The sequence below is a fragment of the Bufo bufo genome, chromosome 10 (genome assembly GCF_905171765.1).
Source record: "Bufo bufo chromosome 10, aBufBuf1.1, whole genome shotgun sequence".
NCBI lineage: Eukaryota > Metazoa > Chordata > Amphibia > Anura > Bufonidae > Bufo > Bufo bufo.
In genome coordinates this window covers 77,372,949-77,394,502 of record NC_053398.1, presented here as the reverse complement: position 1 = coordinate 77,394,502, position 21,554 = coordinate 77,372,949, and the positions used below count along the sequence as shown (strand labels likewise).

General features: G+C 47.8%; 1 protein-coding gene across 1 annotated transcript in view; it reads left to right on the top strand.

The window, feature by feature from the left end:
* The window catches only part of MRPL11 (mitochondrial ribosomal protein L11), a 190,819-nt gene that overhangs the window by 140,078 nt on the left and 29,187 nt on the right, over window positions 1-21,554 (top strand). Inside the window, exon 5 of the mRNA XM_040409688.1 lies at window positions 18,940-19,099. Within this exon, the coding sequence (XP_040265622.1) occupies window positions 18,940-19,099 (160 nt within the window). The remainder of the gene's footprint in view (window positions 1-18,939; window positions 19,100-21,554) is intronic.

Below are 21,554 nucleotides of genomic sequence, written 5' to 3'. Positions count from 1 at the left end.
AATATAATCAATTTTTTCCAGGAGTAAAACAAGGGTTAACTGCCAAACAAAACTCAAAATGGGTTGCCCCGATTCTGTAGTTTGCAGAAACACCCCATATGTGGTCGTAAACTACTGTTTGGCCGAACGGGAGCACATAGAAGAAGGGGAACACCATATGGGTTTTGGAAGGCAGATTTTGCAGGACTGGTTTTGTTTATACCATGTCCCATTTGAAGCCCCCTGTTGCACCCCTAGAATAGAAATTTCAAAAAAGTGACTCCATCTAAGAAAGTACACCCCTCAAGGTATTCAAAACTGGGTTTACAAACTTTGTTAACCCTTTAGGTGTTCCACAAGAGTTGATGGCAGATGGAGAAACAATTTTGAAATTTCTATTTTTTGGAAAATTTTCCAATATAATCAATTTTTTCCAGGAGTAAAACAAGGGTTAACTGCCAAACAAAACTCAAAATGGGTTGCCCCGATTCTGTAGTTTGCAGAAACACCCCATATGTGGTCGTAAACTACTGTTTGGCCGAACGGGAGCGCATAGAAGAAGGGGAACACCATATGGGTTTTGGAAGGCAGATTTTGCAGGACTGGTTTTGTTTATACCATGTCCCATTTGAAGCCCCCTGTTGCACCCCTAGAATAGAAATTTCAAAAAAGTGACTCCATCTAAGAAAGTACACCCCTCAAGGTATTCAAAACTGGGTTTACAAACTTTAACCCTTTAGGTGTTCCACAAGAGTTAATGGCAGATGGAGAAACAATTTTGAAATTTCAATTTTTTGGAAAATTTTCCAATATAATCAATTTTTTCCAGGAGTAAAACAAGGGTTAACTGCCAAACAAAACTCAAAATGGGTTGCCCTAATTCTGTAGTTTGCAGAAACACCCCATATGTGGTCGTAAACTACTATTTGGCTAAACGGCAGGACATAGAAGAAGGGGAACGTCATATGGTTTTTGGAAGGCAGATTTTGCTGGACTGGTTTATTTACACCATGTACCCTTTCAAGCCCCCTGTTGCACCCCTAGAGTAGAAACTCCACAAAAGTGACCCCATCTAGGAAACTACGGGATAAGGTGGTTGTTGTTTTGGGACTATTTTAGGGGTAAATATGATTTTTGGTTGCTCTATATTACTCTTTTTTGAGGCAATGTAACAAAAAAAAAATTCTAAAATTGTTTCTACATTCGCTATTTAGTTTTGTGGAACACCTAAAGGGTTAAAATAGTTTGTAAAGTAACTTTTGAATACCTTGAGGGGTGTAGTTTCTTAGATGGGGTCACTTTTTTGGAGTTTCTAGTCTAGGCTACATCAGGGGGGGCTTCTAATGGGACATGGTGTCAAAAAAAAAACTGTCCATCAAAATCTGCCTTCTAGAAACCATATGGAGTTCCCTTCGTTCTATGCCCTGCCGTGCGGCTATATAGCCATTTACGACCACATATGGGGTGTTTCTGCAAACTACAGAATCAGGGCCATAAATATTGAGTTTTGTTTGGCGGTTAACCCTTGCTTTATTACCGGCAAAAAGGATTCAAATGGAAATTTTGCCCAAAAATGGTTGTTTTGGCACCGTTTTTATTTTATATTTTTAACACCGTTCATCCGAGGCGTTTGGGCAAAAGTTATTTTTATAGCGACGACTTTTACGCACGCGACGATGCCCAATATGTATGGTTCTCAGACTTTGGAGACACTAAGCAGGCATCCAAACTGCGGCCCTCCAGATGTTGTAAAACTACAATTCCCACCATGCCCTGCTGATGGCTGTAGGTTGTCTGGGCATGCTGGGAGTTATAGTTTTACAACATCTGGAGGGCCGCAGTTTGAGGATGCCTGCACTAAAACTAATATTCTTTTGGGAAAAAAAAAATGTTTCCGTGTCTCCAAAGTCTGAGAGCCATAGTTTTTTATGTTCTCTAGTGGACTGTTGGGGATTATAAAAATTTAATACTCCATGGAAGTGTGATACTCCCTGAAGCAATCGATAACGCAGAGGCCCGGATGATCGGGGCAAGTGTCGCACTGAGTGGTGGTGTCCTTCCGTATCCCCCTCCTGCGACACACTCTGCACTTTTTTTGGGTTCGTCCCTTCTTTCCAGTATAGGGGACCACACCTGGAAAGTGTTGGCCAGGGACGATCCGGGCGCCTCCAATTCCCGAGGTACTCCGGCCTGCTCTTTCCCGGTCCGAAAAGATCAGGTCCTTGAGGACTGCCTCATAGAATTGGAGGAATGTCCCTGTGCTGCCAGCGCTTCGGGATAGTACAAAAGAGTTGTACATGGCAACCTGCACCAGGGCAAGTGGCAGGGGGGGGATCTGGGGTCTGATGGATGGATCAAAGAAAGTTTGGAAATAAATTATTTTTTTTTTTTTTCCTAACTAACTTTTCCCTTCTTTCCCTGCCTAACGGTGCCTCTCCCTCACTGACCCTAACCTACCTGGGTGGCGATGGGTGCAGGAGGGTGATGGATTCCGATTAGGGGGACACAGGAGCTGGTGCTGGACGATGCTGCACGGTCAGGGTGCTGGACAGGAAGAGGAGGGGAGAGAGGAGCGCAGGAAGTTTGAATCTCGCGCCTCTCTCCCCTGCACCAATCAGGACCCTGGACAGCGGCGTTCAGCACCAGGGCCAGCACCGCCTCTCCAAATCCTCGGACTGCGATAGGTGGTGTATAATTATGCCACCGATCGCAGTCTTTTTCCGGTTCATCGGGTCACAGGACACCCGAATGGACCGGAAACGCAGAAAACCGCAGGTCTGAATTGACCTGCGGTTTTCTGCGATCGTCGATGCGGGGGGGGGTCAAATGATGCATTGTTACGGGATGCCGGCTGAATGATTTCAGCCGAAATCCCGTTCCGATTAACCCCTGGGGCGCCGGAATGCCGATTTCAAGTTAGGATGTACCGGTACGCCCTGAGTCCTTAAGGACTCGGGAAATAGGGCGTACCGATACGCCCTGCGTCCTTAAGGGGTTAAATGAAAAAAAAAAAAAAAAAAATATATATATATATATATATTTGTGGTCAAGGCTAAATACGAAACTTGGGCAGCGTGCCTGCCTGGAACCTAACCGGCTGAGGTGTGCCTGGAGCCGGGTATGAGAGTAGCCTAAAAGGGGGCTACCCTAAGGAGGACCCTTGAAATGAAGGGAATGGGTGGGTGGGACCAAGAACCGGAACGCCCACTGTGATGAGGTAAGTGGGGGTTTAAATAGGCTCAAGCCCCTCCCACAAATGCAGGCTGAACCTCAGCCTTACCAACTTGTGGTCAAGGCTAAATACGAAACTTGGGCAGCGTGCCTGCCTGGAACCTAACCGGCTGAGGTGTGCCTGGAGCCGGGTATGAGAGTAGCCTAAAAGGGGGCAAAATGACAACAAAATAGTTAAGGTGTAAGACTTTATTACCTTATAACACCAAAGACCGAAATGCCTGCGAAATCTCCACCTGCGGGTTAGGTATGTATCTGGTGAAGCAAGACGAACGCCATCTCCCCCTCTTTCGGATGACGTGGGCGGGGACCCCCTGCCGGGAAGCCGCGGAGGCTGCCCCAATGCGGAAGGAATGACCGGATATTGCTCCTGAGTCCAACCCTAAGCCAGCAGCCACCGTGCGGATGTGGCTGATGAATTGCGCCGTGGTGAGAGCTCCCTTCAGATGGGGTAGCAGAGGGCTGTGAGGTGGCGCATCCCGGAGGGCGAGGATGAGCTGGTCAAATACCTGTAACGGGCACCATTCATTACTAGTGGGAAAAAACTGGATCTCCACCGGGGGGCCTGTTTGACTGGTTTTGGAGATAATTATCTTCAGCGCGTAATGGTCAACCACCCTCACCAGCTGCTCTCGGTGCAGGCTGCACCGTCCCGCCGTGCTGCACGTGAACTCGCCTGGCCTAAGGAAGCCGTAAAAAGCTAAGTACATGGCAGCTTTGATGATTAAGCTGGAAAAGGGTCCAAAAGGAGCACCATCCAGGGCTGAAGATAATTTCCGGAACATCTCTCCCGTGACGCCCTGCCTGCGGGACGAGGGATTGGACCCACCCTTCTGGACCCCTCGTAAGGTGGCCTTGACTGCATGCGCAGAAAAAATGGATCCGCCCCCTGGGTTGCGGAGCATGGTGTGGTGTTGGACGCCTGCTAGGTACAACTTAATGGTGTTGTAGGAGAGGTGTAACTGGTGGTGGCAATGGGCGATGAAGGCCATGATGTAAGGAATGTCCGCCAGGCCCGCCTGCGGGTGCAGACGTGAAAACTCCTGGAAGGTTTTCAGGCCTGAAAGGTAGTTCCTGGCCGTGTTTGGGGCAAGGGACTGCTGCGCCAGGTCCCTTGCTGACGAGACGAGCAAGCCTAGTCCATTGACAGGGAACTGAAAGGCGGGGTGGGATATCTGCGTGGCTCGGCCTCCGGCATGACCTGGAAGAAGAGTTCAAAATTAAACCTAGACAGTGCGTCGGCTGCTACATTCCTCTCCCCCGGAATGTGGCTACAATGCACATGGAAGTTATGTGACAGGGCCAGCCAAACCAGCTGGCGCAACAGCGCCATGATCTTGGGGGACTTGGCCCTGCCCTTGGCCAAGATGTCGACCAAGGCCTGGTTATCTGTCACAAACATCACTGGCAAGTTAGCCCAGAGGTGGCCCCATGCCTGAGCAGCTGCCACGATGGGGTATAATTCCAACAGAGAGGAGGTGCGGATGGATTCAGCCTCCTCTAAGATGGTACTGGGCCAACGATCCGCTAGCCACTGGGAACCCCAAATGGCAGCGTAGCCGCAAGATGCAGCTGCGTCTGAAAAAATGGTCGGGCAGGAGGAAGACCAAGGTGACACGAAAAAGGAGACGCCGTTCCATCGGGACAGGAACAACTCCCACATGGCCAGGTCTGCCATGGCCTGGCCGTCCAAACGGATGATGCTGTCCTGTTCGGGTGCTGAGGGAAGAAGCTGGAGCAGCCTTGACACAAAGGTTCTTCCCTGGGGCATAATCCTGGAGGCAAAGTTGAGCCGCCCCAGAAGAGACTGCAACTCGACTCTAGTGAGGCATCCCGTGGCTGCCGCATGGGAAATGACCTCCCGACACTGAGTGAGTTTCTCCTCCGGTAGGCTGGCTTGCAACAGAAGCGAATCCAGGACGATGCCCAAGAATGAGACCCTCGTGGCAGGACCCTCAGTCTTTGACTCCGCGATCGGAACAGCCAGACTGGCGAACAATCCGAGGAGGATGGTGAGTATGCTGGACCCGCCCTGCGGATCCTCGACAACCAGAAAATCGTCGAGGTAGTGGATGACCGACCGGAGGCCCCCGTGATGGATCAGGATCCAATGCAGCGCCTTGGCCAGCTGGTCGAATAACCACGGGCTACTCTTGGATCCAAACGTGAGCCTGTTGGCGAAAAAATACTGGCCGGCCCACTCAATGCCGTAGAATTGCCATAACTGCGGCAGGATGGGCAGGAGTTTAAATGCATCCGCAATGTCAACCTTTGCCAGCCAAGCGCCCCTACCATGTGACAGGATGGCCTGGATGGCGTCATCCACCGAGGAATAACGCATGGAAAATTCCTCTGAGGGAATCAGAGAATTAAGGCTTGGAATACCGGACACATGAGGGGCGGACAGATCATAAATTAATCTTTTTTTATTAGTGTTCTTTTTTGCCACTAAGCCGATGGGGTTAATGCGCCATGAGGAAAACGGGATGCGTGGGAACGGGCCTATGAGGAACCCCTTGGAAACTTCCGACTGGAGCAACTCGCTAGTTGCTGGAGGGTCCAGGGTGGCGGACAGCAGATTCCTGCCCTGCCAGGGCACCTGCGGCAGGGTGATGAGCCCTGTGTGGAACCCCTGGCGGAAGCCTGCCAACAGGAACGCCACGAAGTCTTGATCGTGGTGATCGTGAAGGAGTGCCGCCAAGAGGTCCACGTTGATGTCCGCTAGTCAGGAACCTTTGGAAGATTTCTTTGGGCAGGCGGACCGTGGGTGGGCCCTAAAGCACAGGGAGCAGACGTGGAGTGACCTGCAGCTGGCATATGAGCACCCCCCTGAATTAAAGTTATTACAGACCTGGCTCTTCCCCAGGTAGACAATAGGTCTGCCGAGCTTGTCTGTGGAGGGGTTGGATGGAAATGACCCGGAGGTCCCCGGGATGGCCCTGTCCTGAGGCGGGTGCGCGGTATTGGGGCACCACTCTGAGGAGTGGAAAATCGACTGACACGTCGCACAGTTGGGAGCCCTGAGGCCAGCGAAGTGACGGCAGAAGAGCTCGGTGTCAATCAAGGACCAGCTGGTGACATACTGGAACTGGGCCAGAGCTGCCGCCGCCTTAGCTGCAAAGGAACGGTGGTAGTCATAGAAGGCCGACCCACCATACTTGTGCCCTAGGTCAGTGACCAGGTACAAATAGCTGTCAAGCTCCTCTCTTCTCTCCGGCTGTGCGGTGCAGACGATGTCCCTGAAGAGGCTGAAGGCCAGGACAAATTCCGGAATGGACAACTTGCGGTTGAGCCGCGAATCCTTGGCCCGAAGGACCACCGACACATCGCCACAGTTGATGACCCGGTTCTCGGGAACATCTTGAGCGGCAATGAGGATTGATGCCAGATTGACATCTTTCCCTGCCAGGATGTCTCTCTTAAGGTTATCAGGAATGAAGTGAGAGGGGGACACATGTGGAATGGGTCTTGGCGTACCTGTAGCCAGCCAGCCTGATGTAGAGGGAGTCATCAGCGGAACGGGAGCCGGGGATACAACGGGTGGCCGGGATTCGAGCTCCGAAACCCTTGCCCGCACATCCGCCACCGAGTCCACCAAGGAATTCAGGGTCGCCTGTAGCTGCACCAGGGACAAATGGATGGCCGACGCCTCTGGCTGCACTGTTGTGGTGCTGGGGCTGGTCATGAGCAGTTTGTATAGCTCTGCCTTTCTTGCGGTGGCCGGATGTGGAATGCCTCTTCGGTTCAACTCGGCCAACAGTTTTGGGATGGTCCAACTCCGAAGGGATGAGGGACCCGCTTGGCTTGACACGATTGAGCCGGAGATGGAAAGGCCGTCCTCCATGTCCGAGGCTCGAGACATGGCAGAGCAGCTAAACAAAAATACAAGGCATAACAAAATAAAAGGAGAAAAAAAAAAAAAAACGAGGGTGACGACGTACTGGAATTTGGACTGGTGCACGACAGAGAGACACGTACCGGTAACGGAATTCACGAGACGGCTCAGACGAACCTGGCCTAACCGAACAGACGAAGACAATTAACGCGTGGTTATGACTTTACCGGGACCGAGGTGGTGCCAGTGCGAACTTACCTGAACAGGACCAAAAGGAACAGAGAACTGGGAACAAACTTCTGTAAATAAAGCACAGGCAAAAAAACATTTGAAAGTGCAGAGGACACGGGTGCCCCCCAACCTGCGGAACCAGGCGAACTGGCCAGGCTGGGGCTCACCCTAAGGCCAAGTGACCATCCGAGCGCATCGGATCGAACACCTGACCGAAAAGAGAGCCGCCTGAGCGTACCAGGCGGTTTGACAGGAGAGAAGGCGCGTAGCCATGAAATAGAGGCTGCGCGTAGCAGCGGCCCGCGAAGGGCAGTGGTAAGCCATAACCTAGGAGTTACGGAAAGCAAGAATGACCCGGGGAGAAGCCGAGGACGGCCCCTTTGGAAGACTTGAAAGCCGAAGGACAGGTGCGTGAACCCGTGTGATAGACAAGAAAAAAAAAAAACATGAAGACCTGGGCGTACCAGGAGTGAACCGAGCCCGGGCGTACCAGGGAAGAAGGACCCGCGACCGGACCCCTGACTGTGACCGGCCGACAGCGACTTGGCCACAAGACAAAACCCGGTGGCCTGGGCGAAACCAGGAAGACCAGACACCCTGGCCGTAACCAGGTGCCCGAGGTGGGGCCAGATCGGTCCTACGTGGGACACCTATCCTTGTCCAAACAGGGAAAATTAAATAATTCATTTTTTTTTTTTTTTTTTCTTTTTAAAAGGGGGTTAGTCGGTGTCGACTATATGGCGGTTTGTGCCGTAAATACTTATATATTAATGTTGTTTTTTTTTTTTTTTTTTTTTTGGTTGATGATCCGACTATATGGCGGGTTTGTGCTGTAAATACTTACATATACATATTTTTAATTTCTTATTTAATTATTTATTACACCTTTACTTTTTTATTTTTTTTTTTTTTTTTTTATCTATGCGGACTATATGACGGGTTTTTACAAAACGTACTTATTTTCATTCCCCTCTTTTTTTTTTTTTTTTTTTATCAGACTATGTGGCGGTTTTACCGCACACCCTTTACACCAATTACTTATTTCATTTATTTATGAATTCTTCATTTTACTACCTCCTCCTTACTTCCCCCCCCCCCCCCCCCTCCCCGTCCGGCCTGGCTGCCCGTGAGCCCGCACCCCGCGTGGAACGCAAGCTGACATTGCAGCCAGGGAGACCGGGCAGGGGGCGGGTGACGTCACTGAAGCGCCGGAAGAGGAGTGCGTTCCAGGCTGGAACGCACGCCTATGTGCACCGGCTTCCATGCCGCACCGAGGTGCAGCCTCACCCAGGAACCCAAACCCCCCCCCCCCCCCCCCCCCCCCCCCCGATGATCTGATAGCTGTCGGCCGGCGTCGTTTCATCCCTGCTGCCGCCGGAAGCAAGCGGAGCGGGCGGGGATCGGAACCAGGAAGTGCGTGCGTTCCACCCTGGAACGCACGCCTTCTTGCGCCGTGCCGGGAACGAGGTGAGCCGGCCAGACCAGGGAAAACCTCCCCCCCCTTTTTCCGGCATGATGAGCCGGCCTGCTGCCGGGTGCGCTGCCTGACGCCATACCGCCAGGAAACACAGGGAGACGAGCGGAGGAAGAGGGGACCTGGAAGCCCGTGCGCTCCACGCTGGAACGCACCGGCAGCATGAGGTGGAGGGAGGGTGCCAGACCGTCGCAGTCCTTGCCCTGCGAAAGAGCCCCCCCCCCTACTTACCACCAGGAGACACGAACTCTGCAAGAGGCGACCGTAGGTACCAGGAACACACGAACACTAGCCAGTGAAAGACCAAGAACCGGAACGCCCACTGTGATGAGGTAAGTGGGGGTTTAAATAGGCTCAAGCCCCTCCCACAAATGCAGGCTGAACCTCAGCCTTACCAACATATATATATATATATATATATATATATATATATATATATATATATATATGAGGCAGCACTCCAGGATAAAAGTGAAGAAACGACCTGCTTTATTTCCCCTGTGCAACGTTTCAACTGCTCATTGCAGTCTTTCTCAAGCATAAAAATTGGTGTCACAGCATCTACATTTATACCCACAATGCTTAGTGAGTCAATTGACAAAGTGATTAACAATAACATGATCAATAAAGTGTAAAAACATGAATTATATTAAAATTTTCATGGTTGTATGTGAATTCATTACATATATCATAGGGCACAGCCACGATTTTACATACATAGTGAAACTTTATAGATATTTTCAAAAATCGCAAACAAACATTGCCTGATTCATAAAGTGCCTCGTGCTTCAGTTACAGTGATCACCTGAATGTGCTAATTAGGCGGTCAATAGGCCGCAGGATTTAAAAACTTGCAGAGTGGAGTATCATGATGGCAGCCGTCCCGGCGTCCCCGGACCTCCACTGCGCATGCTCGGTCTCCTAGTGACTGGTGTCCACAATCAAATACCGCGCTCAGTAGTGACGTCAGTCATGATGCACGCACCAGCCGCCAGTCCCCTCCCCTGAAGCATGACGATACGGAAGGCGACGCCTCCATGTCCGGCCCCCAGATCATATGACTCGTCACGTGAGCCGTAGCGCGGCAACAAGGAAACGTTCAAACTCGGCGCACCGCAATCTCCAGGGCAGGTCAGAGCACAGCAGTGAGGCCTGTATAGAGGAAAGAAAGGACCACATAGGGAATGATCGGATTGTCAATTACTACTAGCTAGATTATTGCAAATGATTATTGTAAATAGATAAGGATGTCAAACCGTAAATATCGGAGGATTGTAGTCCTTGATAGGGACATTACATGTATTCAATGGAGAAAACGGGGGGGGGGGGTGCGGTATGTATGGACGCGTCACGTAAGTGATCATCCCTACACACCTATGGGACTATAGAGCACAGAGTGTTGTCCACACCCCGCATCCTAATAGCCTACATCCACCCCCTATACATCTCCTATGGTCATAACTTCCTCCATTCACGACTTATCCATTTTCCTTCAAAAATAAGATCATAGTTCCAACCCCATTCTCCTATTATGGAACTAGATCGTCTATGGCGGTTGCCATCATTCTCTTCCACCGTGATGATGAACTTGAAAAATAGAAGAGTCCCTTTCAGATCGGAGTTCTGAAAGTAAAAAGAAGAATAAATAATTAAGATAATAGACACCAAAGGTGATCACATAACCAAATTGGTATAAGAGGAAAACAAGCCCTCAAGGGGGCAAAGCGAGCCCCAACAAGCTACATAATGTTCCATTTAAAGTCCACATTCAGGCCCTGTGGTTTGAGTGACTGTAGGCGATGTATCCACCGCAGTTCCCGTTGTTTGAGTGTTACTCTGCGGTCCCCACCTCGTCTCCCTCTTTGGACCTGATCTATAATCATACATTTTAGATCTTTTTCAGTATGGCCATATTCCACAAAATGTTTTGGGACCGGTAGGTCTAATCTTTTGTGTTTTATCGAAAACCAGTGATTATTCAGACGTGTTTTCATGTCACATGTGGTCTCCCCCACATAGAGGAGACCACATGGGCATTTTAGCACATATATGACGAACGTGCTGTCACACGTCAGATAATGATGGATGTCATATTGTGCTCCAGTTCCCGGGTGCGTAAACACATTACCCTTAATCATATACGTGCAGTTCACGCATGTAAGGCACGGGAAACATCTCGTCCTTCTTGTACCAAGAAATGTTTGCACCTTCTTTTTAATAGGGACATCAGCCCTCACCAGCCTATCACGCAGGTTGGTAGGCCGTCTATATGATAGGAGTGGAGGCCTAGCCAGTGATTCAATCTTAGGAAAATTACTCTTTAGGATAGGCCAGTGTTTTCTCAGTATACTAGCTATATCCTTACTCTGCTCTGAGTATGTTGTTACAAATGGGATCTGTTTTGGTTTAGATTTCTTTTCCTCCTCCCCCTGTGGATGCTGTATTCTCCTCAGATGTTTTACTAAATTTCGTTGTGGGTACCCTCTCTGTCTAAATTTGTTGACCATTTGTCCATATCTGACAGGTAAGTTCTCTGGATCCTGGACAATTCTCTTCACACGCAGTAATTGGCTGCGTGGTAAGGATTCGATACATGGTCTGGGATGACAGCTTTCATATCGCAATAACGTATTGCAATCAGTTGACTTGGTGAAGATGTCCGTAGACAGTCTATCACCAACAATAGACACCATCGTATCGAGGAACTGGACCTGTTTGTTAGTGTGTTAATGTGAATACAATTTCACTGTCCATATCATTCAAATAGCAGTGAAATTGTTCGAAAGATTTTATGTCACCTCGCCAAATGAGGAAGACGTCGTCTGTACCGCCACCACCCCAGCACCCTGCTGAAGTGGTGGGATACATAGACAAGGTCCTCCTCAAGTGATGCCATAAACACATTTGCATACATGGGGGCCACATTGGACCCCATTGCGGTCCCACGTAATTGCAGAAAAAACTGCTCCCCAAACATAAAATAGTTATGTCTCAGGACCAGGTTCAACAGTTGGATGATAAAATCACAGCATCCTCCAGAATAGTCACTACGTTCCAGACATCTCCTGACCGCATTAATTCCCCGTTCATGATCTATGGAAGTATAGAGACTGGTGACATCGAAAGATGCCACCAGACGTCCAAAAAATCCTCCGTGTCCCTGATATATGATTTCGTGCTGATTGCATAAGTGCGGAGTATGCGATCCAGGAAAATGGAAATGTGTGAGAAAATTGAATCTATACCCGACATGATGGGTCGCCCGGGGGGATTTGTCAGGGATTTGTGTATTTTTGGCAATACGTAAATCATTGGCGTGCGTGGATTTTCTATTAACAAAAACGAGTACACACCCTCATCAATGATACCATGATCACGTGCCACCTCTAACACATTTTTGATTTTTTTAATATACTCAAATTTTGGGTCACCAAGCAATTCCCTATACACATTTTGATCATTTAGCTGTCTTCTTATTTCACCCATATACCAAGACGTGTCCATGACAACCGCACCGCCCTTGTCGGCTGGCTTTATGGTGAGGCTGTTGTCATGGCACAACTCATCCAGTGATCTAATGTCAGCTGAGGTCATGTTTGGGTGTTGCAAAGGTGTATCAAGGACCCTAGATTTGAGTCCACTGATATCCAATGCCACTGCTTTCATAAATGTTTCTACAGTGTGGTGATTTATCTGTGGTATGAAGTCACTCTTGGGTAACAGATCAACCTGTCCCAGAGTGAGTTCAGATCCACCTGTAGTTGGTCTATGGTCAGCTGGAGGTGGATGTTCAGAGAACCAAATTTGTAATTTGATATTCCTGAACAGACGTTGCATATCCACCTCAAGCTGAAACCAGTCGACCTTTGTAGAAGGACACCAACTGTGCATGAGACAAGGGAACAGAGGACATATTTACCACCGTAGGTTTGGAGATGGGAGACTCATCCACCCCTACTAATTGTCCTTTTTGCGATGTGCCGTTTGCTTCTGTGGTCTCTGATTTTTTGAATTTTCTCCACTTGTGGTGCTTCCTCCCTCCCCGTCTGGTTCTTTTGGTGTAGGCCCCTGGCCTAAAAAAGGCATCGATGAAGGTGAGACAATGTCCGTTGTAGATATGGTTGTCATATTATTTTGTTGTTGTTGCTGCTGATATTGATTAGATTGTGGATATTGTTTCCTCACTGTGGAGCGATAAGGTGGCACCTGTCTCCTTTGTATGTCTTCTTGCCAGGTATATATTTTTCCTCTGGCATAATCAACAGAGTCACGGAGCCATTTCCTTCTCTTAATAATCTCCTGATCTTTGACAAATCTGTCTAAATATTGGGTACAGTTTAGGTCATACTGATTCCATTCCTCTGTAGTAAGTAGTAGCTGAAGTGCAGTTTTAGTTTTCAAATGTCTCTGCTTCACTTCCACCAATTCCTGCTGTAAATACTCTAGGTTGAGCAATATAACGTCAAAGGCATATTTAATTGATATTTGCACAAATTTCAATGCACAAGCTGAGCCACCAGGGAATAAATCCCTGGGGATTCTATGTTCTTTATAATATTGACCCAATGTCATGAGATGTAAGTCCATGGAAGCAATTCTTTTTAGCATCGGCTTAATTTTGTTTTTTAAGGTCAACAGTGGTGGGAGTAGATAGAAACTGGGGATCACTCACCAAACCCTGTAGGATTCTTTCCTCATCCTCTTTGGTGTATGTGAACACGTCGGGGGGGGGGGTCCATGATGTAATCAAGTAGTGGAGCAAGATGGCAGTGCAAAGCTGTACAGGTCCAATAATAAAACGCAAAGAAAGGACAACAGCACTTGTAGATGAAGTCGGGTGCAAAATCCTCTGACCTTGGGCTGTTCGGTCAAAATGGTTGTAGATTTTTCAAAGAAGAGGCAGAACTCCAGGATAAAAGTGCATGCAGACCTCCGGACCTCCACGGTTTGACATCCTGATCTATTTACAATAATCATTTGCAATAATCTAGCTAGTAGTAATTGACAACCCGATCATTCCCTATGTGGTCCTTTCTTTCTCATATACAGGCCTCACTGCTGTGCTCTGACCTGCCCTGGAGATTGCGGTGCGCCGAGGGTGAACGCTTCCTTGTTGCCGAGCTACGGCTCACGTGACGAGTCATGTGATCTGGGGGCCAGACATGGAGGCGTCGCCTTCCGTATCATCATGCTTCGGGGGAGGGGCCTGGCGGCTGGTGCGTGCATCATGACCGACGTCTCTACTGAGCGCGGTCTTTGATTGTGGACACCAGTTACTAGGAGACCAAGCATGCGCAGTGGAGGTCCGGGGACGCCGGGACGGCTGCCATCATGATACTCCACTCTGTACGTTTTTAAATCACGCGGCCTATTGACCGCCTAATTAGCACATTCAGGTGTACTGTAACTGAAGCACGAGGCACTTTATGAATTAGGCAATGTTTGTTTGCGATTTTTGAAAATTATCTATGAAGTTTCAATATGTATGTAAAATCGTGGCTGTGCCATAGGATATATGTAATGAATTCACATACAACCATGAAAATTTTAATATAATTCATGTTTTTACACTTTATTGATCATGTTATTGTTAATCACTTTGTCAATTGACTCACTAAGCATTGTGGGTATAAATGTAGATGCTGTGACACCAATTGTTATGCTTGAGAGAGGCTGCAATGAGCAGTTAAAACGTTGCACAGGGAAATAAAGCAGGTCGTTTCTTCACTTTTATCCTGTCCTGCCTCTTCTTTGAAAAATCTACAACCATTTTGACCGAACAGCCTAAGGTCAGAGGATTTTGCACCTGACTTCATCTACAAGTGCTGCTGTCCTTTTATATATATATATATATATATATATATATATATCACTCTCCTAAAGAATTATTAGGAACACCATACTAATACGGTGTTGGACCCCCTTTTGCCTTCAGAACTGCCTCAATTCTACGTGGCATTGATTACACAAGGTGCTGATAGCATTCTTTAGAAATGTTGGCCCATATTGATAGGATAGCATCTTGCAGTTGATGGAGATTTGAGGGATGTACATCCAGGGCACAAAGCTCCCGTTCCACCACATCCCAAAGATGCTCTATTGGGTTGAGATCTGGTGACTGTGGGGGCCATTTTAGTACAGTAAACTCATTGTCATGTTCAAGAAACCAATTTGAAATGATTTGAGCTTTGTGACATGGTGCATTATCCTGCTGGAAGTAGCCACCAGAGGATGCATACATGGTGGTCATGAAGGGATGGACATGGTCAGAAACAATGCTCAGGTAGCCCGTGGCATTTGAACGATGCCCAATTGGCACTAAGGGGCCTAAAGTGTGCCCAGAAAACATCCCCCACACCATTACACCACCACCACCAGCCTGCACAGTGGTAACAAGGCATGATGGATACATGTTCTCATTCTGTTTACGCCAAATTCGGACTCTACCATTTGAATGTCTCAACAGAAATCGAGACTCATCAGACCAGGCAACATTTTTCCAGTCTTCAACAGTCCAATTTTGGTGAGCTCGTGCAAATTGTAGCCTCTTTTTCCTATTTGTAGTGGAGATGAGTGGTACCCGGTGGGGTCTTCTGCTGTTGTAGCCCATCCGCCTCAAGGTTGTGCGTGTTGTGGCTTCACAAATGCTTTGCTGCATACCTCGGTTGTAACGAGTGGTTATTTCAGTCAACGTTGCTCTTCTATCAGCTTGAATCAGTCGGCCTATTCTCCTCTGACCTCTAGCATCCACAACACATTTTCGCCCACAGGACTGCCGCATACTGGATGTTTTTCCCTTTTCACACCATTCTTTGTAAACCCTAGAAATGGTTGTGCGTGAAAATCCCAGTAACTGAGCAGATTGTGAAATACTCAGACTGGCCCGTCTGGCACCAACAACCATGCCACGCTCAAAATTGCTTAAATCACCTTTCTTTCCCATTCTGACATTCAGTTTGGAGTTCAGGAGATTGTCTTGACCAGGATCACCCCCCTAAATGCATTGAAGCAACTGCCATGTGATTGGTTGAATCACACAAAAGAAAAAAATGGAAATCAAATTTTTTAACCCATGGAGGTCTGGATTTGGAGTCACCCTCAAAATTAAAGTGGAAAAACACACTACAGGCTGATCCAACTTTGATGTAATGTCCTTAAAACAAGTCAAAATGAGGCTCAGTAGTGTGTGTGGCCTCCACGTGCCTGTATGACCTCCCTACAACGCCTGTGCATGCTCCTGATGAGGTGGCGGACGGTCTCCTGAGGGATCTCCTCCCAGACCTGGACTAAAGCATCTGCCAACTCCTGGACAGTCTGTGGTGCAACGTGACGTTGGTGGATAGAGCGAGACGTGATGTCCCAGATGTGCTCAATTGGATTCAGGTCTAAGGGACCGCCCGGCGGGCCAGTCCATAGCATCAATGCCTTCGTCTTGCAGGAACTGCTGACACACTCCAGCCACATGAGGTCTAGCATTGTCTTGCATTAGGAGGAACCCAGGGCCAACCGCACCAGCATATGGTCTCACAAGGGGTCTGAGGATCTCATCTCGGTACCTAATGGCAGTCAGGCTACCTCTGGCGAGCACATGGAGGGCTGTGCGGCCCTCCAAAGAAATGCCACCCCACACCATTACTGACCTAATGCCAAACCGGTCATGCTGGAGGATGTTGCAGGCAGCAGAACGTTCTCCACGGCGTCTCCAGACTCTGTCACGTCTGTCACAAGTGCTCAGTGTGAACCTGCTTTCATCTGTGAAGAGTACAGGGCGCCAGTGGCGAATTTGCCAATCTTGGTGTTTTCTGGCAAATGCCAAACGTCCTGCACGGTGTTGGGCTGTAAGCACAACCCCCCACCTGTGGACGTCGGGCCCTCATATCACCCTCATGGAGTCTGTTTCTGACCGTTTGAGCAGACACATGCACATTTGTGGCCTGCTGGAGATCATTTTGCAGGGCTCTGGCAGTGCTCCTCCTGTTCCTCCTTGCACAAAGGCGGAGGTAGCGGTCCTACTGCTGGGTTGTTGCCCTCCTACGGCCTCCTCCACGTCTCCTGATGTACTGACCTGTCTCCGGGTAGCGCCTCCATGCTCTGGACACTACGCTGACAGACACAGCAAACCTTCTTGCCACAGCTCGCATTGATGTGCCATCCTGGATAAGCTGCACTACCTGAGCCACTTGTGTGGGTTGTAGACTCCGTCTCATGCTACCACTAGAGTGAAAGCACCGCCAGCATTCAAAAGTGACCAAAACATCAGCCAGGAAGCATAGGAACTAAGAAGTGGTCAGGTCACCACCTGCAGAACCACTCCTTTATTGGGGGTGTCTTGCTAATTGCCTATAATTTCCACCTGTTGTCTAACCCATTTGCACAACAGCATGTGAAATTGTCACTCAGTGTTGCTTTCTAAGTGGACAGTTTGATTTCACAGAAGTGTGATTGACTTGGAGTTACATTGTGTTGTTTAAGTGTTCCCTTAATTTTTTTGAGCAGTGTGTGTATGTATGTGTGTGTGTGTATGTGTATATATATATATATATATATATATATATATATATATATATATATATATATATAAAAATAAATAATAATTAGCAGGATGACCCAGCTTCACACTGGTATATTTGGTCTATTCTATTTAATAAATAAAAAGAAAGACCTGGCACTCTAAATATGCAGTCAAGATCGAGATGAGTTATTAAAATATTGAATTGTTTTATTTAAAATATACTTCTTTCTTTTTATTTTTTGATTACCTCTCTGTGGCTGGGTGGGCCACATAGACCTAGAGCACCTGTTCCATATTGTCGATTGTAGTGATCCACAGATACCTTACACATTCCTATTCTATTTAATGTTTGAGTGTGGTTAAAAGATATCTACAGTGGCCTCCATAGCGCCCTGCCCCCCTTAACAGTTACTTATAGCAATGAAGAAAAATGGCTGAGCTAAAACCTGCGCCAGCTTTGGGGCTTGTGTGCTCTGAGGCCGGACAACCTTTTTAAAGTCATTTTTACTGTGCATGAATAATTCCTCAGTTTGACACAGTAAGGAGCGATGAAAGTCTATAAACTCCCCGATCATTTCCTGCTTTAGCACTAGTCAAGAATTTTTTTATTTTTTATTTTTGCTGCATAGTTGCTACTTTCTGATGTCAGACCGCAGTGTTCATGCAGGTACACTGAATGGGGAAATTGTTATTACTGATCTTCTTTAGTAACATCTATATCCATGGAAACATAAGTAGTGTTCTCCATGGTTACATTTGAGCGAAGGTTAGTCATAATGCATCCCAGATTGCATCTACACAGTTGTCGTTTGTGCTGTTTGTTTTGACAATTACTATCCAATTGAAGGGAGTCTTTTAAAAGCAATATAACCATACCTTATGCTATTCGGCGATGCAGCTCCAAATCTCACGCACACGTCCTGAGCCACGTTTCCGGCACCTGCGCAGTACATTCCCCCTTCTACCCTAAATAGCAACTTAATTGACTCCTATTTTACTTGTTTTAAGACACTGATACAATGGCTTCTAAATATAGGGCTTTGCATTAGGCCGAATGCACACTGCCGTGGAACACGGACGTGAGCAGGCCGTGGTATCCCGGCCTGGCATCCTGCTGACAGCAGGAGCGCACGGCGTCATTGGTTGCTATGACGCTGTGCGCTTCATGCCGCCGCTGCACTACAGTAATAGATATAGGTATAGATCATACGAGTGTATTACTGTAGTGCAGTGGCGGCATGAAGTGCACGCCGTGCGCTGCTGTCAGCAGGATGCCAGGCTGGGATACCACGGACCGCTCACGGCCGTGTAGATTCGGCCTTAGGCCTCATGCACATGATCAAACGGCGGCTCGGATGCGGACCCATTCACTTCAATGGGGCCGCAAAAGATGCAGACAGCACTCCGTGCACTGTCCGCATCCGTGGCTCCGTTCCGTGGCCCCGCTAAAATAATATAACATGTCCTATTCTTGTCTGCGCTTTGCCGACAAGAATAGGCATTTATATTGTCGACGCCCATTCCGTTCTGCAAACTGCGGAAGGCAACACGGGCGGCTTCCGTTTTTTGCGGATCCGCGCGTTGCGGACCGTAAAAAATGGCACAGCCGTGTGCATGAGGCCTTAATCTGTGAAAAATTGCAGCAATGATATTGATTTTGCTTTTTTTGTCCTGTAGGTTCGGAGGTGGCAGGAATGGTGACATTGAAGCAAGTATATGAAATAGCTGTTGTGAAGTCTCAAGATGAAGCGTTTGTTGTCCGGGATATGCCACTGATTGAAGTGGTGAAATCTATTATTGCCAGCGCTCGGTCACTGGGGATCAAAGTTGTAAGAGAGTAAGGAGTTCTGTGTCCCGCTAATGTCACTTCAGTGATAGAAAAGTACAAACTAAGATGCTGACCATGTTTAATATATTATGCGGCTCTAACCAGAACTCTCAACATGTCATGAGATCCTGAGTCTGATAGAGCACAAGGAGAGTTTTTAGTTTCTCTGCAAATGGTGAGCAGCAAGTTTTGGAACACTGCTATGTTAGGCAGTGTTCACATGTGACATACGTCTGCATGTATGCTGGGAAAGCTCCCTACATATACGCTAAACATGTCCATAGGGTTACGTTGGCCTATCAGAAGCCAAAATTATGTCTCTTTGGCCTCAGTCTAACTGGTATATGTCAGTTTATGTTAAAACAAACTGTGGAAAAAGTGGTATCTACTAGTAAAGTATACATTAAACGTATATATATTTTTTCTTAACAGTGGGACCCTATAGGTCATGGTTACCACTGTATGATCTCTGTCACAGGCTTCCGTCAGATGTATAGTCTGTACAATCACAAAGACCAGAATGCTGGTTTTTAGAGACCCAGGGAGTTAATGTAGACACAAGAAAGACTTGCAGGCGGACTAGTGATGAGGCAAACATGAGGTAAGCAGGTTGGGGACTAGACTGGAGCACGGACAGGGTAGACAGATTTGGTTAACTTAAACACAAACTGGACTGAAATTGGACTTGAAAGTGCAAGGACAAACAGGGAGGATAGCACACACTTGAAACACCAGGAATACAGAAAGGAGAACGCATGATAAATGCAAGTAAATTGCAATAGCACTAGACCAGTGCTTCCCAACCAATGTGACTCCAGCTGTTGCAAAACTACAACTCCCAGCATGCCCAGACAGCCTTTGGCTGTGCAGGCATGCTGGGAGTTGTAGTTTTGCAACAGCTGGAGGCACACTGGTTGGGAAACACTGCACTAGACAATCAAACACTTTTGGTAGTGAACCCAAAAATCAGGCTCCCTCCTGCTGGAGAGGGTGCCTTTAAATATCCAGGGACCCTCAGCCATTGGCTGGGGAAGAATTTGGAATTGTGCACAGTGGCCCTTTAAGGGAGCATGGAGGCAGCACCATGGAGAGGATGTCTGCGACCAGGTTGCTGGGTGGCATAGTAAGGCCCCTTTCACACGAGCGTGATTGATTAGGTTCAGATGCGTTCAGTGAAACTCGCACCATTTTGCAAGCAAGTTCAGTTTTGTCTGCAATTGCGATCAGTTTTTTCCGCGTGGGTGCAATGCGTTTTTCACGTGCGTGATAAACTGAAGGTTTACAAACAACATCTCCTAGCAACCATCAGTGAAAAACGCATTTCATCCGCTCTTACTTCCAAATGCAATGCGTTTTTCACTGAAGCCCCATTCACATCTATGGGGCAAGGGCTGCGTGAAAAACTCAGAATATAGAACCTACTGCATTTTTCACGCAACGCAGAACTGATGCGTGAAAAAACCACTCATGTACACAGACCTATTGAAATAAATGGGTCAGAATTCAGGACGGGTGCTATGCGTTCACGTCACGCATTGCACCCGCGCGGAAAATTCGCTCATGTGAAAGCGGCTTAAGTGTTGCTCCGTCCGCACTTGCAGGGAAAAGCAAGAGGACAGTAGGCATAGACTGCGAACCTAGCCTCCCCCCCTTATGCCCCCTCTTCTTCAGGCCGGTCCAGGACTCCAGACTAAAAAAAATATCAAGGAGCCATTGGCTCCTAACCTGAAAAATTTAGTCGCCAAATTAAAATGCATATAATTACGGTATAATAATAAATAAAAAATAATAATAATAAGCACACACGTCTTACCTAGGGTTGTAACGATACCAAAATTTTGAATTTCGATACCATGAGGGGTTAATAGCGGCGGATCGCAACGCGCAGTCTTAGAGGCTGGGTGCCGGGTATGGGATATGGCTGGCACACGCAGCGCAGCCTGCGTTTGTATTAAGCATAAACTATATTCATTGGTGGCACTGTGGCCACAGCCTTTCCCCTCCTCCTTGCTTCTATTAGCCCATTGGTGGCAGTGGCACAGGGGGGATGGACTGCCTCCTTCTCCCCTGTGCTGTTGAGAAGAACATGGCACCCGCTGACAGCAGCAAGTCCCATGTCAGTTCCTTGTGTGTGAGAGGCAGAGCAGCGGAGTGTCTAGGTGCAAATGGCGACAAGACTACAAAGTCTTGTCTCCATTTAGCAATTCGAAGTCGCTTGACAACCGTTTTGGTCGCCATCTGCAGCCCTGCGGTCTTTTGCAGAAAAGAGGAGCATCAATATTTTTCTTTGCCTCCCAAGACCTCTCCTCTGAACCATAGCCTTTCCAGTCCAGCAGTAAATATGTTTTGCCCCTGAGTTTCTTCATTCCAAGAATGTTCTTGACTTCATAAGTATCTCCAGAACTGACTGGAGAAGAAATTTAAGCACGACCTTTACAGTATTCGTGGAAGACCACTGGCTTGA